At 46.8% G+C, this 20,236-nt stretch overlaps 1 protein-coding gene across 4 annotated transcripts in view; it reads right to left on the reverse strand.

The window, feature by feature from the left end:
• Window positions 1-20,236, reverse strand: part of elavl3 (ELAV like neuron-specific RNA binding protein 3) — a 158,409-nt gene that overhangs the window by 82,137 nt on the left and 56,036 nt on the right. For 3 of the 4 annotated variants that reach the window (XR_006312326.1, XM_043694867.1, XM_043694865.1), the window contains exon 2: window positions 5,940-6,183. Coding sequence is in view for 3 of the 4 variants with exons in the window: in XM_043694867.1 (XP_043550802.1) it covers window positions 5,940-6,183 (244 nt within the window). In the remaining variant the exon portion in view is untranslated. The remainder of the gene's footprint in view (window positions 1-5,939; window positions 6,184-20,236) is intronic. The other variant, XM_043694866.1, reaches the window with a different exon arrangement.

Raw genomic sequence — 20,236 nt, forward strand, 5'->3', positions numbered from 1 at the left:
AACTAGAGAAAAGAGCTCATATTTAAAATGAACAACTGGCCCAGCATTTGCAGGAGAGAGTTCCAAATTCTATCATTCTAATGAGGTGCTGTCAGAGGGTTGGTTTGCTCAGTTGGCTGGATGGTTGGTATGCCAATGGTATGTGTTCTGCCAATGGGTGGCACGGTGGCTCAGTGGTTAGCACTGCTGCCTCACAGCACCAGGGACCCGGGTTCGATTCCAGCCTCGGGTGACTGTCTGTGTGGAGTTTGCACATTCTCCCCGTGTCTGCATGGGTTTCCTCCGGGTGCTCCGGTTTCCTCCCACAGTCCAAAGATGTGCAGGTTCGGGTGGATTGGCCGTGCTAAATTGCCCATAGTGTTAGGCGTATTAGTCAGGGGTAAATATAGGGTACGGGAATGGGTCTGGGTGGGTTACTCTTCAGACGTTCGGTGTGGACCTGTTGGGCTGAAGTGCCTGTTTCCATACTGTAGGGAATCTAGAATCTAGATGGGTTCAATTCCCTTGGTAGCCCAGGCTACAGTGAAGGCTTCTCCTCCTCAAATTCCTCACCCCACCTGAGACATGGTGACCCTCAGTTTAAATTCTCCACCAGTTACCACTTTCTCATCCAAGAATGGGACTTTGTCTTTCTTTAATAACCTTGCCATTTGCATCTGACTTGAGTTGGGCTACCCGTAGTGGCATGTTTTTCATTCTGGAAAGAAAACAGAAACAGTTGGAGGCCATTCAGCCCCTCTAGCATTCATAAAATCATGGCTAATTTGCACCTCAATTATATTCATCCAACCTCACCTCTCTCAGCAGCCTCAGTTAATACCAATCTGCTATGGAAAGATTAATTGATCCAGTATCCGGGCTCTGAATTTCCACCACTTTTTAACAGAATAAAACTTTATGGTTTTGCTCCCACATGGGCTTGGATTTTAAGATTGTGCCCCACCATTTGGATTCCCTCACCAGAGGCAACGATTCCTCCATTTTTACCCCCTTTCAGGACTTGGCATTGCTATTGTCCCACCTAAACCTGAGGGAGAGATGAGGTTTGTACAACCGTGGGGCAGCACGGTGGCTCAGCGGTTAGCACTGCTGCCTCACAGCGCCAGGGCCCTGGGTTCGATTCTGGCCTTGGGGCGACTATCTGTGTGGAGTTTGTACATTCTCCCCGTGTCTGCGTGGGTTTGCTCCAGTGTCCTCCCACAATCCACAGATATACAGGTCAGGTGAATTGGCAATGTTAAATCGCCCATAGTGTTTGATGTATTAATCAGAGGGAGATAGGTCTGGGTGGGTTGCTGTGGACTTGCTGGGCTGAAAGGCCTGTTTCCACACTGTAGGGAGTCTAAAACTGTGTAATTCTATTCTTTATTTTCCCAGTGTGCCAGTGCTACATTTTGAACGGGCAATTTAATTCACCCCACTCCACCTGTTTCTTTTTTTACTCCCCCTCGAAACCCTTCTGTTCTTTCCATTTCAAATATTTTTTCCAGTTGCCTTTGTTGAAAATTACGACTGAAAGCACTTCCTTGCATAGCGAAGGTAGTAGGGTCTGGAATGCACTGCTTGGCTCAGTGGTTAGCACTGCTGCCTCACAGTGCCAGGGACCCGGGTTCGATTTCAACCTCAGGTGACTGTCTGCGTGGAGTTTGCACGTTCTCTGTGTGGGTCTCCTCCCAGGTTCCGTGAGTTGGTCTGTCGTGGTACTGTATCGGCTTTGCCTGGGACTTGTAGGATTGTTGGACAATAGCGCCTCCTATAGTGTGTGTTGGCTTTTCATATTTTAGATTAGATTAGATTCCCAACAGTGTGGAAACAGGCCCTTCGGCCCAACAAGTCCACACCGACCCTTTGAAGAGTAACCCACCCAGACCCATTTCCCTCTGACTAATGCACCTAAATACTGTGGGCAATTTAGCATGGCCAATTCACCTAACCTGCACAGCTTTAGACTGTGGGAGGAAACCGGAGCACCCAGAGGAAACCCATGCAGATACAGGGAGAATGTGCAAACTTCACACAGACAAACGCCACACAGACAGTCGCATGTGTGGAGTTTGTACATTCTCCGAAATGGGCACAAAAACATTTTTTGCAGCCCAGGTCGAAATTCTTTCATCCTTTACTGGGTCTAGGCAAGAATGGCATTTATTACCCACCCCTAATTGCCCTCTGAACTGCTTGGCCTTCTGGGCCAACTGTAGGTCTGAGATCACAAGTCGACAGATTTCCTTCCCTAAAGGGCATCAGTGAATCAGATGCGGTTTAAAGAATGATTGGTGTTAATTTCACATACCCCAGTACAGGGGCCAGATTTTGTTTATTCACTCAAAGGGTGTTGGCTTTGCTGGCTACGCATCATTTGTTGCTCATCCCTAGTTGCCCAGAGGTAGTTAAGAGTCAACCACATTGCTGAGGGTCAGGAGTCACATGTAGGCCAGACCAGGTCAGGATGGCTGTTTCCTTCCCTGAAAGGTGAACCAGATGGGGTTTTTCCAACAATCAACTCACATTAAACTCATACTTTCAGATTTGACTAAGCTCAAATTGTACTATCAGCCATAGTGGGATTTGAACCCAAGACCTCGGAACATTTCTTGGGTCTCTGGATTAACAGCCTAGCGATAACACCACTCGACCATCACCTTGTTCACAGCCCAGATTTATGTATGGAATTTCAATTCCACCAGCCTGCTGTTAGCCTGGCCTTTTCCGATTGCGAATCCTGTGACTTTGTCAGGACATCACTGGTCTACCCCGAATCAGACAGCAATATTTCTGTGCCTTGCCTACTCTCCCCAGTGCATTGCCAGACCGCGCTACACCAGAAAGGAGGTAGTCACGGAGGGACAGTCCACTCTCACTTCACGTGAGCCAGATTCACAGAAGGAGGCCATTCAGCCCGTGCTATCTCCACCAGCTGTCTGAACGAACGTCATGGCTTTGTGCTGTGCTGCCTTTCTCACCACTCTACCCATTCCCTCTGCGCGCTATTTCATTCCCCTGGACAGAGTATCCCTGACTGACCTGAAAGAGAAAGTCAAATGCATGTAAGACCTCAGAGTTGGAAGAGGCCATTCAGCCCCTCGACCCTGCTCCACCACTCAATACAATCATGGCTGATCTCAACTCCACTTCCTGCCCACTCTCCATAACCCAGCACTAATTAAAAACCCTGCCCGTCGCCCTACTTCGCAGAATCCCTACAGTGTGGGAGCAGGCTGCTCCTCACCAGACGTCCCCAACAGTACCCTTCCACCGACACTCTCATTCGTTTGGCCGAACTGGTCCTCACCCTTAACAATTTCTCCTTTGAATCCTCCCACTTCCTCCAGACCAAAGGGGTAGCCATGGGCACACGTATGGGCCCCAGCTATGCCTGTCTCTTTGTTGGCTACGTAGAACAGTTGATCTTCCGTAATTACACCAGCACCACTCCCCACCTCTTCCTCCACTACATTGATGACTGCATTGGCGCCACCTCGTGCTCCCGCGAGGAGGTTGAGCAATTCATCAACTTCACCAACACATTCCACCCTGACCTTAAAATTTACCTGGACCATCTCTGACACCTCCCTCCCCTTCCTGGACCTATGGTCAATACTATCCAGATGATTGGGATAAAGGAATTCCAATTATACTTTTTGCGATTAGGGATACCCATAATGAATCAACTAAATTCAGTTCATTTGAATTAGTTTTCAGACATGCAGTAAGAGGACCACTGAAATCAAGGAAAAGTTGGTGAGTCAAAGTTCAAAGGTTATATATTTGGACTATTTCTCAAATTTTAGGGAGATTAAATAGAGCAGATGAGTTAGCTAGAAAGCTTTTAAAGGTAGCACGGCATATGATGAAGCTGGAAGCAGACAAGTGATCAAAAATTCATAACTTTATTCGTGGAGATAAAGTGTTAGCGTTACTACCAGTGACAGGTGAACCTTTAAAGGCAAGGTTTAGTGGATCTTATTAAATCGAAAGGAAATTGAATAATTTGATAAGAAGGGTAGATAGAAGGAAAACTCACAGAGTTGTCATGTGAATATGCTCAATTGATAGGGAAAGAAAGCAAAAGGAAAATGTGTTTCTGTTTACAACAAAGAGTGAATAGTCAAATTCGGATGATTCTGAATTTGATACTCCTCAAGTTAAATTGGACAAGGAGTAAGTTCTCAAAAATTGTGATAAATTCCAGAGGAAAATCAAAATGTCCTAAAAGAATTATGACAATCACATGGAGAGATATGCTGGGAAGATATAAGCTGGGAAGTATTAAACTGACTATGCATGATGTAGATATAGGAAATACTGATCCAATTAAGCAATATCCTATGGGCCTAACCCTCTAAAATTGGTACAGGTTCAAGGAGATTGAAAGCATGCACAGAGAAAACATAATCATTGTTGGTTGCAGCGAATGGAGCTCATGCATAGTGATGGTCCAAAACCAGATCTTACCCAACAATTATATGTGGACTATCATAATATCAATGCAGTTATGACATCGTATCTTATTTCATATTTAGAACACTGTATTGAGAAGGTGGGACACCTTTATTCCTGATGAAGGGCTTTTGCCCGAAACGTCGATTTCAAAGCTCCTTGGATGCTGCCTGAACTGCTGTGCTCTTCCAGCACCACTGATCCAGAACCATCGAGTCCATGCTGACTGTCTGAAGAGCATTCCACTCGGACTCTTTCCCAGTACCCTATGGGTAATTTAGCATGGCCAATCCACCCTAACCTGCACATCCCTGGGCACTATGGGTAATTTAGCATGGCCAATCCACCCTAACCGGCACACCTTTGGATTGTGGGAGGAAACCGGAGCACCCGGAGGAAACCCACACAGACACAGGGAGAATGTGCAAACTCAACACAGACACCCGAGGGTGGAATTGAACCCAGGTCCCTGACGCTGTGAGGCAGCAGTGCTAACCACTGAGCCACCGTGTCCCCCACTTTAACGTCCACCGCACTCTGGAGGAGTGAATTCCACAGATTTATGGCTCTCTGAGAGAAGTAATTCCTCCTTGTCCCTGTTTTAAATCTGTTGTCCCTTATCCTAAAACTATAACCTCTCATTCGAGATTACCTCACATGGCGAAACATCCTCTCCAAACTTAATTTGTTGGTCCCCCTTTGGCACCTTATATATCTCAAGTGCTTCACCAAAGTTCTTCACTCTGTGAGAGACTGGAGAAACTCTCACTATTTGTTATAAAGTGAGGGGCTCCTCAGACAGCACCTTCCAAACCTGCAGCCACTACCATCTAGAAGGACAAGGGCAGCAAATACATGGGAACACCACCCCCTTGCAAGTTCCCCTCCGAGCAACTCACCGTCCTGACTTGAAAATACATCGCTGTTCCTTCACTGGGTCACAATCCTAAAACCCCCTCCCTAACTTGCATTGTGGGTCTACCTACAGCACATGGACTGCAGCGGTTCAAGAAGGCAGCTCACCCCCCACCTTCTCAACTAAGCAATACAGGCAGTAACACCCAAATGAATAAAAAGAACAGATCTCCTCTCATTCTTCTATGCATGAGTGAATATTGAGCTAAACCGCTCAATTTTCTTTCTCATAAACTTATTTTCCCCTCATCATTGCACAAGATGAAGGAGCAGCGCTCCGAAAGCTTGTGATTTCTCATAAACCTGTTGGACCCTAACCTGGTGTCCTGTGACTTCTGATTTACTCTTTATAAGATGAGGTAGCCATGATGAGGAGGTGCTGGTGTTGGACTGGGGTGGACAAGGTTGAAAATCACACAGCACCGGGTGATGGACCAACAGGTTTTTGAACCTCATAAAACAATCCTCCTGAATTAATCTGGTCAGCTTCCTCTGACCTGCTTTCAATGTAAGTAAGGGGGGGGGGGGGGGGGCGACATGCAGTCAGCATCTTGTGACTGCAGCAGCACCATTTGTTGTTTTACCTGTGATCTTATCGCGGACGAGTTTGCAGGATTCAATCTCCCCGATGCTGCCGAAGAGGCTCTTGAACTCTTCCTGCGTCATGTTCTGCGGTAGATAGTTGACGATGAGATTGGTCTTGCTGTCGTCAGAGGGCCCGGCCATCATTGGTATGGAGCAGTTTGTGCTGTTGAGGGATGGGCCATTGGATGTGTTGTTGCTTGTAGGACCGTTTGCCACCTGAGTTTCCATAGTGCTGATTATCTGCTGAAGTAGAAGGAGAAAGACCTTGAGCTTGGGCAGGGCCCTCGCGGATTCCCGGCTGGGAGAGGGAATTAAAAAAAAACACACAAAAAAAACAGAAACGGGGAGCGAGACGGGAGCACGATTCAGAAAACCTAGGCACCCCGACGTTTCACACGGGGCACGTCACATGGGCAAGATGGAAACTCATGACATCTCTGAGGTGCGGCGGGGTGGTGGGATGAGGTTGGGGTCCTCAATTCTGCGCCTGTGGAAAAATATTGGGGAGCGCGCCTCTCAAAATGGGCGTCTCGAAAGGTGCCCCATTGACTTCAAGTGAGCTATGTTTCATTCAGCGGGGAGCCCAAAGAGGCAGCGTTAGAGTGGGGTTACTGTGCCAAAGGGTTACCCAATAAGCAAATCAAAGCCGTTGTTTTACCAGTCAGGATAGGCATCAGTTGGAGGTTACAATCAATCTCAGTTGGGAAGTTTCAGGACTGGATGAATGACAGTCATTGTACTTTATAAAGCCTTGCCCACAACTGGAGTGCATGGTTAGCTACAAGGGGCAGAGCTCCCCTGAGTAGTAAGCGGGATCTCTTCCATCAGGGTCATTACTCTATTTTGCCTGGAGAGGAATGAATTGTTTTGCAGGCTGTTAGATGTTGGATTGACCAGGGAGTCGACGCGCTGCAGGGCAGACAGGAAAGAGGAGTTGAGACCACAGTAAGCCCATCCTGAGATGTAGGAGCAGACGAAGGCCATTCAGCCCATCGAGCCTGCTCCGCCCCCTCCAATGAGATCATGGCCGGTTTGATCATCAGGAGGAAGTGAGGACTGCAGGTGCTGGAGATCAGAGTCAAAAAGTGCGGTGCTGGAAAAGCACAGCCGGTCAGGCAGCATCTGGGTGGGGGGGAGGTAGCAATAGGTGGATGGAGGGTAAAGGTGATAGGTGGGAGAGGAGGGTGGAGTGGATAGGTGGGAAGGAAGATTAACAGGTGGGACGGGTCATGAGGATGGTGCTGAGCTGGAAGGCTGGGACTGGGGTATGGTGGGGGGAGGAGAAATGAGGAAGTGAGGGAAAACTTTCACCTGCTCTTGAAGCAGGGAGGGATATGATTGAGCGGTGTGAAATTATGAGGGGCGTAGATAGACTAGATTCTACCTTGGTGGAGGGAATCAGTGACCAGGAGCATGGATTTCAGGTAAGAGGCAGGCGTTTGGAGGGAATATGAGAAAATGAAATCACTCAGAGTGTGGTGGGAATCAGGGATTCGCTGTCTGTAAGGGTGGGAGAGGCAGAAACCCTCTTAATGCCTGAGAAGTTTTTAGATGTGCCTTTGCAATGCCAAGGCACACAGGGTATGAGCCAAGTGCAGGAAAATGGGGTTAGAATAGTTCAGTGTACGGTTTTTGACTGGCACAGACTTAATGGGCGTTTTCTCGGCACTGAAGGCCTCTAGTAATGGAAGGGAAACATTGGGTATTGAAAATAACTGCACAGAGGCCAGTATCCCATCAGCAAGTCACCCTTTATTTACTCGTACACAGTACATTGGCTGTAGCCAGCTGGGTCAGAGTAGTCCCCAGACTGAGGAGATTCTAAGTCCCCTGGTCATATATATTCATTTAATTTTTCTCCTGTTTTTGTTTTTTTTTCTTTTTTTTTCTTTTTTCCCTTTGGATTTTTCCTTTCTTTTTATCCTAAATCTCTTGATTTTTTTTGTGTTTATTTTTCCCTGGTGATATTTTTTTCTAAATATCCTGGGTTTTTTTCCCTAAAATTTCCCGGGTATATTTTTTCTTTTTTTTCTAAACCTCCCGGTTATATTTATTTTCTCTTTTTGGCTTTTTTAAAAATCTCCTGGTTATATAATATATTCAAAATCTCTTGGTTATATATTTTCTTTTTCCTCGATTCCCGCCACCAGGAAGAAAGGAGACTCCTGAGTGGCCAATGCACTCCACTCCCCGCGGCGCCCACCTGTCCCTGAACAGCTCAAGGGTGTTGGAGACACCATGTGTTCCTTCTCCAGAGACACCTGGGCTTGGACGTAGCAGTGGAAGAGGGGCAGGCAGTCTGCCATTACGACCACCTCCATGGCGCACTGCCTGGACCTTTGTAAGGCCAGTTTGGTCAGGCCCAGGAGCAGGACTCACAAGGAGATCATCTTTGGTTATGTATTTTTATTAAACAATTCACACAGTTTACAAAATAGTTAACATTAACAGCTGCATACAGAGAAACAGCGCAATTTTACCTGGGAGAGGATGGCAAAGCCAAGCCCCAAACCCCACCGTTCAACCTGTTTTCAGGGAAATGAGGAACCTCAAATCCTAGTTTCAATCATTACAAAATAGTAACAATGACATTTGTACATACAAGACAGTCCAGTTACATTAAAAACAGTGCATACAATACAGACTCCCAGAAACCCAACAAGCTTCCCCCTGTCCTTCCCACCTTCTGGCCACGCTAGGGCCCCTACATATCTTCCAGCTCTCGGTCCACTCCACGCCCCTTCCAGTTCTCTGTCCGCTCTGACACACCTTCAGACCACCTCTAGAACAACCTGCCCTGGTACCCGCCTGGGGTGACAGCGCCAAGGACGGCCTACCCACCTTCCGGCTCTCAGTCTGGCCCTACGTACCATTAGGCTCTCACCCACCCCAATGCACCATCTGGCCCATGGACTGCCCTGACACACCTTCCGGCCACCTCTAGGACAGCCTGTCCCCTCATCTTTGGTGATATTGGCCAGCCAGGACTTCCTGATTGGCACAGGGTAACAACTCCAATTAAGCATCTCATAGTTTCCAAGATCTACCTGTCTCCAATCACGACTGGGAGTGAGTTCATGTGAATTACTGTGGGGCCACTAGTGTTAACTGGGACCACATTTTTGCTATGTTGGATTCAGAGAAGTGTGTTCTAGGGACCAACCGAATTGCTTGGTGAAAGAACTGATGGTGGCATGCAATATGTATTCCTGAACAGCACAAAGTGTGATCTACAACTCCTGATAGAATCATGTAAGCCGATTCCACAATAACATGGAAAATTGGATAAATGTTTGAAGAAAACAGCCACAAGGCTACAGGGAAAGGGGTGAATTGAATGGTTCTTAGAATGAGCCAGAAGAGCTGTGATGGACTAAATGGCCACTGTCCTTCATTATGATTCTGACAGTGGCCCTGATGCTGATTATTCTGGGGGAAGGATTGACTTCATTTGGTGATGGATGGTGATGATGTTAACCCCATCACTCTAACTATTGTTTGATGTAGCAGGGTGATTCTGGGATATCTAGGTGACTGATATTGTCATTCAGTCACTAGTCACTGAGCATATCTGGTGAGGAACTGAGCCATATACATACCAGGAAGGTCCTAGTGTCCATCCTCGGTCTGTGCTTTATTTGATCTCAGCTATGGAAAAGGAAGTATAATTATCCCCTAGAATGGGGATTGGAAAAACCAGCCAGGGTTTCTACTTTGGATTTGTGTGTGTGTGTGTGTGTGTGAGAGTGTGTGTATGTTTGTGTGTTCATATGCGTGCGAATGTTGTGTGTGTTTGTATGTTTGTGCACATGTATGTCAGTGTGTGTGTGTCTGTGTCGGCATGCTTATAGATGCATGTGTATGTTCATGTTTACGCGCGTGTGTGTGAATGTTTATATGTGTATGTATGTATTTGTGTATGTTTATATGTGTGTATGTTTGCATGTGTGTGGTTATGTGTGTGCAGGCATGTGTGTGGATGTTTATATGCATGTGTGTCTATGTGTGTGTGTATGTGTGCGTGTGTGTCTGTGTATGTATGTGTATGAGCGTGTGTGTATGCGTGTGTACATCTGTGTGTGTGCGTGTGTGTATCCCATACCCCAGGGGGAAGACCTTGCTGACACTGTGTGTTAACACTGACCACTTGGCCAAAAATGTTGAAGAGGCCTGTGTGGAACTATACCTTTGACTGTAGAGACCAGAGAATATTGTGACACAGAGAAGCAACTTGGAAATATGCTGCAGGCTTCCCCATCCACCATTCCTCACTTTGGGCACGGAATAAAATATGTGCTCACCCTGAGAGAGACAGTGGTTTGGAAGTGACACCAAACCCTGTTCACGATCGACCCCTGAAAAGATTCAATAGATACGGCCAATACTTGGTATCCAGACTAAGCCAGTAGCGATGGCCTGAACACCAGAATGACTGGAGAGAGACAAAACCAAAACACACAGTGGGACTGAGGACATGTGCCTTCAGGAGAATGTGATAGCGGTGGGGGTGATGGTGTTGGTGGGGGAGTGGGGGGGAGTGGTGGTGGGGGGAGTTGACGTATAGTCAAACTAACAATAGCATGGCATCTGAAGGACTTTGAGCATCTGCGCTGGCAGTCTGCAGTACACAGGGAATTCAGTTGAGTAGATAGCAGGGAGGCCATTTTAGGAGACTGTTTGTGGACAGGGTAGGTGAGAATGGTGCTAGGCTCATGAACCTCTGACTCCAAGGCTATAGCAATGTAGTTGACTCTTAACCACCTTCTGGGCAATTAGCGATGGCCTAGCATTGCTGGCCGAGTCAGCGACGCTCACATGCTGCGAAAATTCGGGATGCAGCTTGCAATTAGGAGATTGGACGGTGTGGTGGTCGGGGAGGGGGAGAACTGACAAATGGATTTGGCGTGCAGTTTACGAATTTAGCATCAATTACGGGAGGCGGCTGCGTTAGCAGTGGGTCTTGGGTTTGTGAACCTCTGGGGGCAAGTCACAAAATGATTGGCTCTGTCAGAGAAGACGGGTGAGCATTTTCCATCCCCACACCGATCATATGCAACAGCAACGCAGCATCCATCAGAAACCAACAATAACCCCAGTCTCCACCACACGACGGGCAAATACAGCTGTTTTAACCAAAAGCGAATCCTCGGTTTAGGACTCCAAGTCTCCCCAGTTATTTGCTGCAAATTATTTCTCAATACATCAGGCAGCAAGTTATTCATCTTTCATCTGGGAGTGTATTTATCAGGCGTGGACCACTGCCAGAAGCGAAGCACTTAAAGACTTCAATCTGAATATCACTCCCACATGAAATCAGCACAGCTTACGCAGTTAAGCAAAGACTGAATACCAGAGTGCTTTTTCAAGGCAAGGTAATCTAATCATGGGGTTCAGTTGACGGTAAAGGAGCATTTCAACTTCACAAACAACCTTGCTTTGTTTTTCTTGTGTTTCTAGGAAGCCAGCATGTTTACCCAGGAAGCAAGTACAACTGGGACGCCCATTTTCATCATGACAAGCATGTGTGTTTACGTGACTCTCGATTCTAAGTCTGAAAGTCCCATGTACTCCAATGCCTTGAGCCCCAGACTCTGGGCTAGCACTCTGTAGTGTTAAATTAAGCTGGTCTGATCACCGATCCCAGAACAGCGCTTTAGTGCTCAAGTATGTGGGTGGAATGAGCACATCAAGGTATTGGGTTCTAACTCTCAAACACAAAAGTCTATGAGAAATTAAACGTGCTGCTTCTAACAACATACATGCTATAAGCTCGCTAACATTCTAAGAGGGTTTTAAGTCATGTTAATAAATGGTTTAAATGTAGGCCATACTCAGAGATAAGTAAGATATGCTACACAAGCTGAACATAACACAATCCACCACAGTACTGAGTGAATGCTGAATTACTGGAGATGCTACTGAATGTCATATTGAGTTGAGGCCTCCTCTCAGGTAGACGTTAAAGATCCCATGACATTATTTCAGATTACAAGGAGGGGCGTCTGCCCTGCTGAATAATATTTAGCCTTGAACCAAGATTGCATTAAAAACTGTATGAACAAAATATGATTTGTGGGAGTCCACTGCATGCTAATGGATGGTTGTGTTCCCTTCATTGTAACACAGACTTTTATGATATATCCTTGGGACATGATGATGAGCAGTAAGGTTAACACTTGCTGCTGCTGCTCCTAATTACCCATGAGAAGGTAATCAGACCATCAGAAATCAGAACAGGGGTAGGACATTTGGCCCCCAAGCCCTCTCTGCTATTCCATAGGATCATGGCTGATCTAACATTCCAAATGTCCATTTTCCTTGATTTTTCCTTGATTCCCCATCTTGGTCAATAAGGTAACGATCTCAGTCTTAAATATGCTCAACAAGGTCATGATGAGTTACCTTCTGAACTGCTGCAGACCAGGTGGGATTAGTGCACCCAAGTATGTTTAGGGAGGGAGTTCTAAGATTTTGACCAAACAGCACTAAGGGAGAGGTAATATATTTCCAAGTCAGGGTAGTGAATGCCTTGGAGGAGAATGTTAGCGAGGCGGGGGGGGGGGGAGGTGTTACCATCTGCCCACTGCCCTTGTCCCTCTGGGTGATAAAAATCCCTTCAAAGCTGCTTTGGGGCATCATGAGGTGTCATATAAATGCAATTTCTTTAAAAAAAGCTTTGTAGGTGCATCTCCTGTATCTCTGCCATTGTCTTTGCTGACATAATCATTGGAAATTTACCTTTTAATTTGTCAAAGTCTGGACTAATTACAGTGAAGGTTTCTCACAGTGGACTCAGGAAGGTTCTGAGGGAGGGTCACTTGAACGTTAATGCTGATTTCTCTCCCACAGATGCTGCCAGACCTGCTGAGCTTTTCCAGCAATTTTTCTTTTTGTTACTGAGTCATAGCATCCGCAGATCTTTTGGTTTGTATTTTGCAGAAGCACGATGTGGAACAGGGTTTTGACCTCGTGACTACGGAGTGAGTGGAATGATTGAGGAAGCCTCCACCTACAATGGAGGGAACGGAGCGAAGGTCTATTCAGTCGGCGATGAGGAGGTTGGACTACAATGGGAGGCTGAGTAAACTGGGCTGACTTTTCTCTGGGAATGAGAGGGGGATCCTGAGATTCCTGGTCTTGTTGAGTAGATGTTGAGGGGTCGTTTCTGTTGTTGGGAAATCAAAAGAAACTTGAGGAAAATGTCTCAGGGTGAGGAGGCTGTCACTTGGGATTGAGCTGAGGAGAAATGACTTCACTCAGACAGTTGTGGATCTTTGGAATTCCCTTCCCTCAGAGTAGCGTTCCCTCTAATCTTGGCTACGCATCCACTTACAGAAGGTGCTGCAGTGTAAGGACCTGAGAGGGAATTCTGGGTTCGAGGATTTGAGGACAATTTCTACTGTTAGGACTGAGAGAGACATCTTTTGGAAATAAGGGAGCAAGCAGGAACGTGGAGCTAAAGGCCAAGTTTAGCCACGATTGTATTGAATTGATGATATTTTTGTTGCAATTATACAGGGCCTTGGTGAGACCATTCCTAGAGAATCATTTGCAGTTTTGGTCTCCTTATCTGAGGAAGGATGTTCTGGCTCTGGGGGGAGGGCAACAAAGGTTCACCAGACCAATTCCTGGGATGGGCAGGACTGATTTATGAAGAAAGACTGGACTATATTGACTGGAATTTGGAAGGATGGATGGGAGGGGGTGGGAAGAGTCGATGGAAACCTATAAAATTCTAACAGGACGAGACAGAGCAATCAAAGGAAAGAAGTTCCCTTTGACTGAGGAAGTCCAGAACCAGGGGTGACAGACCAAGGATATGGGTTAGACCTTTTTGGATGGAGATGAGGAGACCTGGAGAGTGGGCATCCTGTGGAATTCTCTACATCAGGAAGGAGTCAAGGCCATAACACTGAATGCTTGCCAGAAGGAGTTAGATATTGTTTATCGAGCTGAAGGGAATCAGAGGGTAACTGGGGAGAGAAAGTGGGGCACAGGGGACTGAGTTGGATGACCAGCCGTGATCGTATTGAGTGGCGGAGCAGGCTCGAAGGGCCGAATGGCCTCCTCCTGCCGCTACTTTCTACGTTTCGCTGTTTCTTTTCTATGAATGAGCGATCGGGCTGATTGGTCTGCTGCGGGTCCCCTCTCCTGCGTTGGGTGAGCTGTGTGATTTGCAGAAGGAGCTGGTGACCTTCCAGTAACATCCCTGTCCTTGTCATCGTGTTGACAGAGGTGGCACCATCGCCCTCAAACAACTCATCCAATCTCCTACCTCACTGGAACTGAGTGAAGGAGAGGACCAACCTATCACCCTACCCCAGAGCCTCATCCCGCCCCCATCGTGCGCTCATCTCACTCTGAGGCCTGATAGTCCAACTTCACTCCCTTCTAAGGTTGGGTAGTGGAAATGGAATGTTCTGCACAATTGGGGAAATGCTCCTTTCATTTTTGGTGCATTCAGCGAGTTTTTTTAATCACAACAATTTAAGCTCCATTTGGACACAACCTCCGTCTCTTCACCATGTTCAATCCAACTCCCACTCCTTTTAGATTTTGCCTGGTCTCCATACAGAATCACAGAGTACCAATGGTGCAGAAACTGGCCAGAGAGCCCATCGTGTCTGTACTAGCTTTTCAAATGAGCGTCATTACCAAACGCCAACCTCCTGTTTCCACCAACTCCCCCAAACCCCTGCACATTAATTTGATTGAGATAATCATCTAATACCCTCTTGAATGCCTCAACTGAGCTTGCGTCCACTATATTTCCAGGCTCCCCGTCTCATCTTCCCCCAGATCAAAACTGTCCTACTTGTCCATCTTCCTCCCCGACTATCCGCTCCACCCTCCTCTCTGACCTATCACTGTCACCCCCACGTTCATCTACCTATCGCACCCTCAGCTACCTTCCCCCCCCCGCGTCAAGGATGCTGCCTGACCGGCTGTGCTTTTCCAGCAACACACTTTTTTGACACTGCGTTCCTACGCCCCAGTTCCTCGCTGAAAGAATTTCTTGTATCACATCACTTTGCTCTTTTTGAGAATCACTTTAAATCTACGCCTCTTGTTCTTAATCCTGTTATTGGATCAGTTGCTCCCAAACTATTCCAGTTTGCTCATGACCTCTAATCGACCACCTCTTAGTCCTCTTCACTCCAAGGAGAACTGTTCCAACCTATCCAATCTATCCTCATCAGTGAAGTTTCTCATTCCCGAAACCATTCTAGTAAATCATTTCTGTACTTTTGCCAATGGATTCACATTCCTTGTATAGTCTGGTGTCCATAACTGTACATATTACTACAGCTGAGATCTCACCAGAGTGTCTCATGAAAGGTCAACATCACCTCCTTGATCTTGTCCTCTAAGCTCCTAATAATAAAACTGTATGAGTCTACACAGTTATAGAGATGTACAGCACGGAAACAGACCCTTCGGTCCAACTCGTCCATGCTGACCCGATATATAGTCATAGAGTCATAGAGATGTACAGCACGGAAACAGACCCTTCAGTCCAACTCATCCATGCTGACCCAATATAGAGTCATAGAGTCATAGAGATGTACAGCACGGAAACAAACCCTTCAGTCCAACTCATCCATGCTGACCCGCTATAAAGTCATAGAGTCATAGAGAGGTACAGCATGGAAACAGACCCTTCAGTCCAACTCATCCATGCTGACCCGATATATAGTCATAGAGTCATAGAGATGTACAGCACGGAAACAAACCCTTCAGTCCAACTCATCCATGCTGACCCGCTATAAAGTCATAGAGTCATAGAGAGGTACAGCATGGAAACAGACCTTTCAGTCCAACTCATCCATGCTAACCCGACATAGAGTCATAGAGATTTACAGCACGGAAACAGACCCTTCGATCCAACATGTCCATGCTGACCAGATATCCTATTTGTCACCATTTGGCCCATATCCCCTCTAAACCCTACCTACTCACGTACCCATCCAGATGCCTTTCAAATGTTGCAGCCTCCACCCCTTCCTCTGGCAGCTCATTCCATACACACACCAACCTCTGTGTGAAAAAGTAGCCCCTTAGGTCTCTTTTAAATCTTTCCACTCTCACCTTAAACCAATTTCTCTCTCAATGTGTCCAGCCACCTTCAGCGATCTTTACATATCGGGAACCCCTTTTCTACCCCCTATTTTATATTGTCTTTCAATGTCATAGGAAGGACATTATTAAGCTGGAGAGAGGTGAGAAGCGATTTACCAGGATGTTGCCGGAAATGGAGGGATTGAGTTAAATGGAAAGACTGGGACTTTTCTTTCACTGGAGCGTAGGATGTTGAGATTTATAAACCTTATAGAGGTTTATATCATCATGAGGGGTATAGATAAGGTGAATGGAAGGTGTCTTTCCCCCAGGGTGGGGGATTTTAAAGCCAGGGGGCATATATTTCAGGTGAAAGGAGAAATATTTAAAAATAGCATGGGGGCAATTTATTTAACACAGATACTGTTTCGTGTATGGAATGACTTTCCAGAGGATGTGATGCATGTGGGTACAGTTACAATGTTTAAAAGGCATTTGGACAGGAATAAGAAATGTTTGGAGGGATATGGGCCAAGGTGGGACTAGTTTAGTTTGGGGTCATGGTCGGCACGGATTGGTTGAACCGAAGGGTCTGTTTCTGTGCCAAAATGTATCATCTCACACATGTCTGCACTAAACTTCATCTGCTACCTATTTACACACTCCCTCAACTTATTGAGAGACAAAAAAACTGCAGATGCTGAAATCCTAAGTAGATTACCTGCCCAATACACCAACTTGTCCAACATGACTCAGTTTCTCTCTCTTCCCTCCCGCAAGCCCTTCCAAGCCTTAAAGACTCTTACGTTTCTCCTTCTCTTTAGTTCTGATGAAAGTTCTTCAATCTGAAAGGTCGGCTCTCTGTTTCTCTCTTCACAGATGCTGTCTGAGTTTTCCCTGATTATGAAAATGTTTTGGTGGAGCACTCTGTTTTGGGGGCAAGAGCGCGTGAAGCTCAAAAACACGATCAGCTGCTTCCCCTTGAGGGAAGATGCCTCAGCTTACTGCATGGGTCTTGTTCAGGCTGTTTTGGATAACAACACGTTGTCAGACGTTTGGCTTGAAATTATGAGTGAATCCACTTTCACAAGATGGCAGCGCATTCAAAAGCGGGGAATGGCATGATCTCCCAGAATGCACCCTTCAGGACAAACCTGGAATGCCCAGTTGTACGACTACTTCTGGCACTTGGAGTTGTGTGGAATGGTTTATGACCAATATACTTCCTTCCACGTAAAGAGGTCTAAGGGTATTAGGGGTGGTAAGAAAGCAGGAACAGGGGACTGAGTTGGACAATCAGCCATGATCCTATTGAATGGCAGAGCAAGCTTGAAGGGCTGAATGGCCTACTCCTGCTCCTATTTTTTCAATGACTCCATGTCAACAGGAAGTGTGCTCACTCTAAGATCTATATCTGCCTCCTTTTTGAAAACTTGCAATGTTTTGGCCTTCAAGTGTATTAGGCGCCCACTCAACTCAGAATATAAATCCACTGATCTTTTCGCAGGATAGAGGGTATGGATTAGCGTTAGGGTTAGGGTTAGGGTTACGGTTATGGAGGAGGAGATAGGTGGACCTGAAATGTGGACTGGCCCACAATCCGAGAAAACACAGCAGGTCGGACAGCATCCGAGGAGCAGGAAGGTCAACGTCTCTGGCCATGGACTTCCAGATTCCAGCATCTGCAGTCCTTACTGTCTCCTGGTCCACAATCTCTCAGCATAGTGGTTTAGGCTGGGCTCCAGCAGCTGAACGGCCTGCAATTGCCTGTAGTCCCAAGTCTGTCAAACCTGATGATGTAGCTGGGTGCAGAGGATTTGTTTCATATGTCATAGATTTTATACGTGTGTATGAGGAAACCTTATAGTGCCCACCCAACGATCCACAACAAAGTTTAGGGGAGCACCAGTCTTAGTAAATCAGGAGAAATCTTTCACTTGTTTTTGCTTTCTGGAATGTGTTTTGCTGGGTTTAAAGGGATTGACTTTCAAAATGGAAAATGGCAGCAGAATGGGTCAAAGGAAAGGGCTTGCATTTCGATAGCGCTTTTCCCCCAATGTCAGGGTGTGTTGCGCCCCCCCCCATCCCATCCCACAAGGGCGTTAACCATTCCTTACCACAGGCAGTGTTGCGCCACCTGACCCCCTCCCTCCCCCCCAGGCCAATGCTGTGGTAGACAGCTGCAATTCTAATTGGCTGTGGTGAACCATCTGCTTCTCCATAGTTGTGATGTGGTGGAGCTCACAGGGACCGGACAGGCTAAAAGGGGAAAGGATCTTCCCGATTACTGGGGAAGAGGGGAGGGTCACAGTCTAAGGATTCGGGGACATATGCCATTTCAAATTTGCAGAAGGAGAAAAGTCTTTGTCCAGAGAGCAGAGAGCCTATGGAGCTCTCTACTACTGCAAACAGTCAAAACCAAAGCATTGAATGCTCTCAAGGAGGAGCTAGATGTAGTTCTTGGGGCTAAAGGGATTGAAAGTTTTGGGGGTGAAAGCAGGAACGGGGGCCTGAGTTGGATGGTCAGCCAGGATCCTGTTGAATGTTGGAGCAGGCTGAAGGACCGAATAGCTTCCTCCTGCTCCTAGGTTTCGACGTTAATGGGAAGAGAGAGTTTTAATGTTACCATCCTCCTGCTTTTGAAGGGCACAAGTTGCAACTTAATGTAGAACAGCAAGCTCTTTAATACCTTTCACTACAGGCTGTGAAAATGCAGAAATAAACAAATATTTCCACACTTCCGGCAGCAGATTTAACTAGTAATGGGAGCATTAATGAAATGAGTTGGAGACTATTGTTCACATACTTTGTGACCATATACAGGAAGAGAAATAGCCAAGCCATTTAAGAGGGCATCGGGTGGTCATTTGGTTAGAAATAGTGTGACAGGAAAGGTGGTAAAGGCAGCAGATTAGTGCAGGTTATAGGGTCAGTGCAGGTTATAGGGTCAGTGCAGGTTATAGGGTCAGTGCAGGATATAGGGTCAGTGCAGTTTATAGGGTCAGTGCAGGTTACAGGATCAGTGCAGGTTATAGGGTCAGTGCAGGCTATAGGGTCAGTGCAGGATATAGGGCCAATGCAGGTTATAGGGCTAGTGCAGGATATAGGGTCAGTGCAGGATATAGGGCCAATGCAGGTTATAGGGCTAGTGCAGGATATAGGGTCAGTGCAGGATATAGGGCCAATGCAGGTTATAGGGCTAGTGCAGGATATAGGGTCAGTGCAGGATATAGGGCCAATGCAGGTTATAGGGCTAGTGCAGGATATAGGGTCAGTGCAGGATATAGGGGGCCAGTGCAGGATATAGGGACAGTGCAGGATATAGGGCCAATGCAGGTTATAGGGCTAGTGCAGGTTATAGGGTCAGTGCAGGTTATAGGATCATTGCAGGCTATAGGGCCAGTGCAGGATACAGGGTCAGTGCAGGATATAGGGTCAGTGGAGGATATAGGATCAGTGCAGATCATATGGCCAATGCAGGTTATAGGGTCAGTGCAGATTGGAGGGCAAGTGCAGGTTATAGGGTCAGTGTAGTTTATAGGGCCAGTGCAGGATATAGGGTCAGTGGAGGACATAGGATCAGTGCAGATCATATGGCCAATGCAGGTTATAGGGTCAGTGCAGATTGGAGGGCCAGTGCAGGTTATAGGGCCAGTGCAGGTTATAGGGTCAGTACAGGTTGGAGGGCCAGTGCAGGTTATAGGGTCAGTGCAGTTTATAGGGTCAGTGCAGGGTATAGGGTCAGTGCAGGTTATAGGGTCAGTGCAGTTTATAGGGCCAGCGCAGGATATAGGGCTAGTGCAGGGTATAGGGTCAGTGCAGGTTATAGGTTCAGTGCAGTTTATAGGGTCAGTGCAGGATATAGGGCTAGTGCAGGTTATAGGGTCAGTGCAGGATATAGGGCCAGTGCAGGTTATGGGGCCAGTGCAGGTTATGGGGCCAGTGCAGGTTATTGGGTCAGTGCAAGATATAGGGTCAGTGCAGGATATAGGGCCAGTGCAGAATATAGGGCCAGTGCAGGTTATTGGGTCAGTGCAGGATATAGGAACGGTGCAAGATATAGGGCTAGTGCAGGTTATAGGGCCAGTGCAGGATATAGGGTCAGTGCAGGTTATAGGGTCAGTGCAAGATATAGGGTCAGTGCAGGATATAGGGTCAGTGCAGGTTATCGGGTCAGTGCAAGATATAGGGCTAGTGCAGGTTATAGGGCCAGTGCAGGATATAGGGCCAGTGCAGG

This window comes from Chiloscyllium plagiosum, chromosome 8 (assembly GCF_004010195.1).
Source record: "Chiloscyllium plagiosum isolate BGI_BamShark_2017 chromosome 8, ASM401019v2, whole genome shotgun sequence".
NCBI lineage: Eukaryota > Metazoa > Chordata > Chondrichthyes > Orectolobiformes > Hemiscylliidae > Chiloscyllium > Chiloscyllium plagiosum.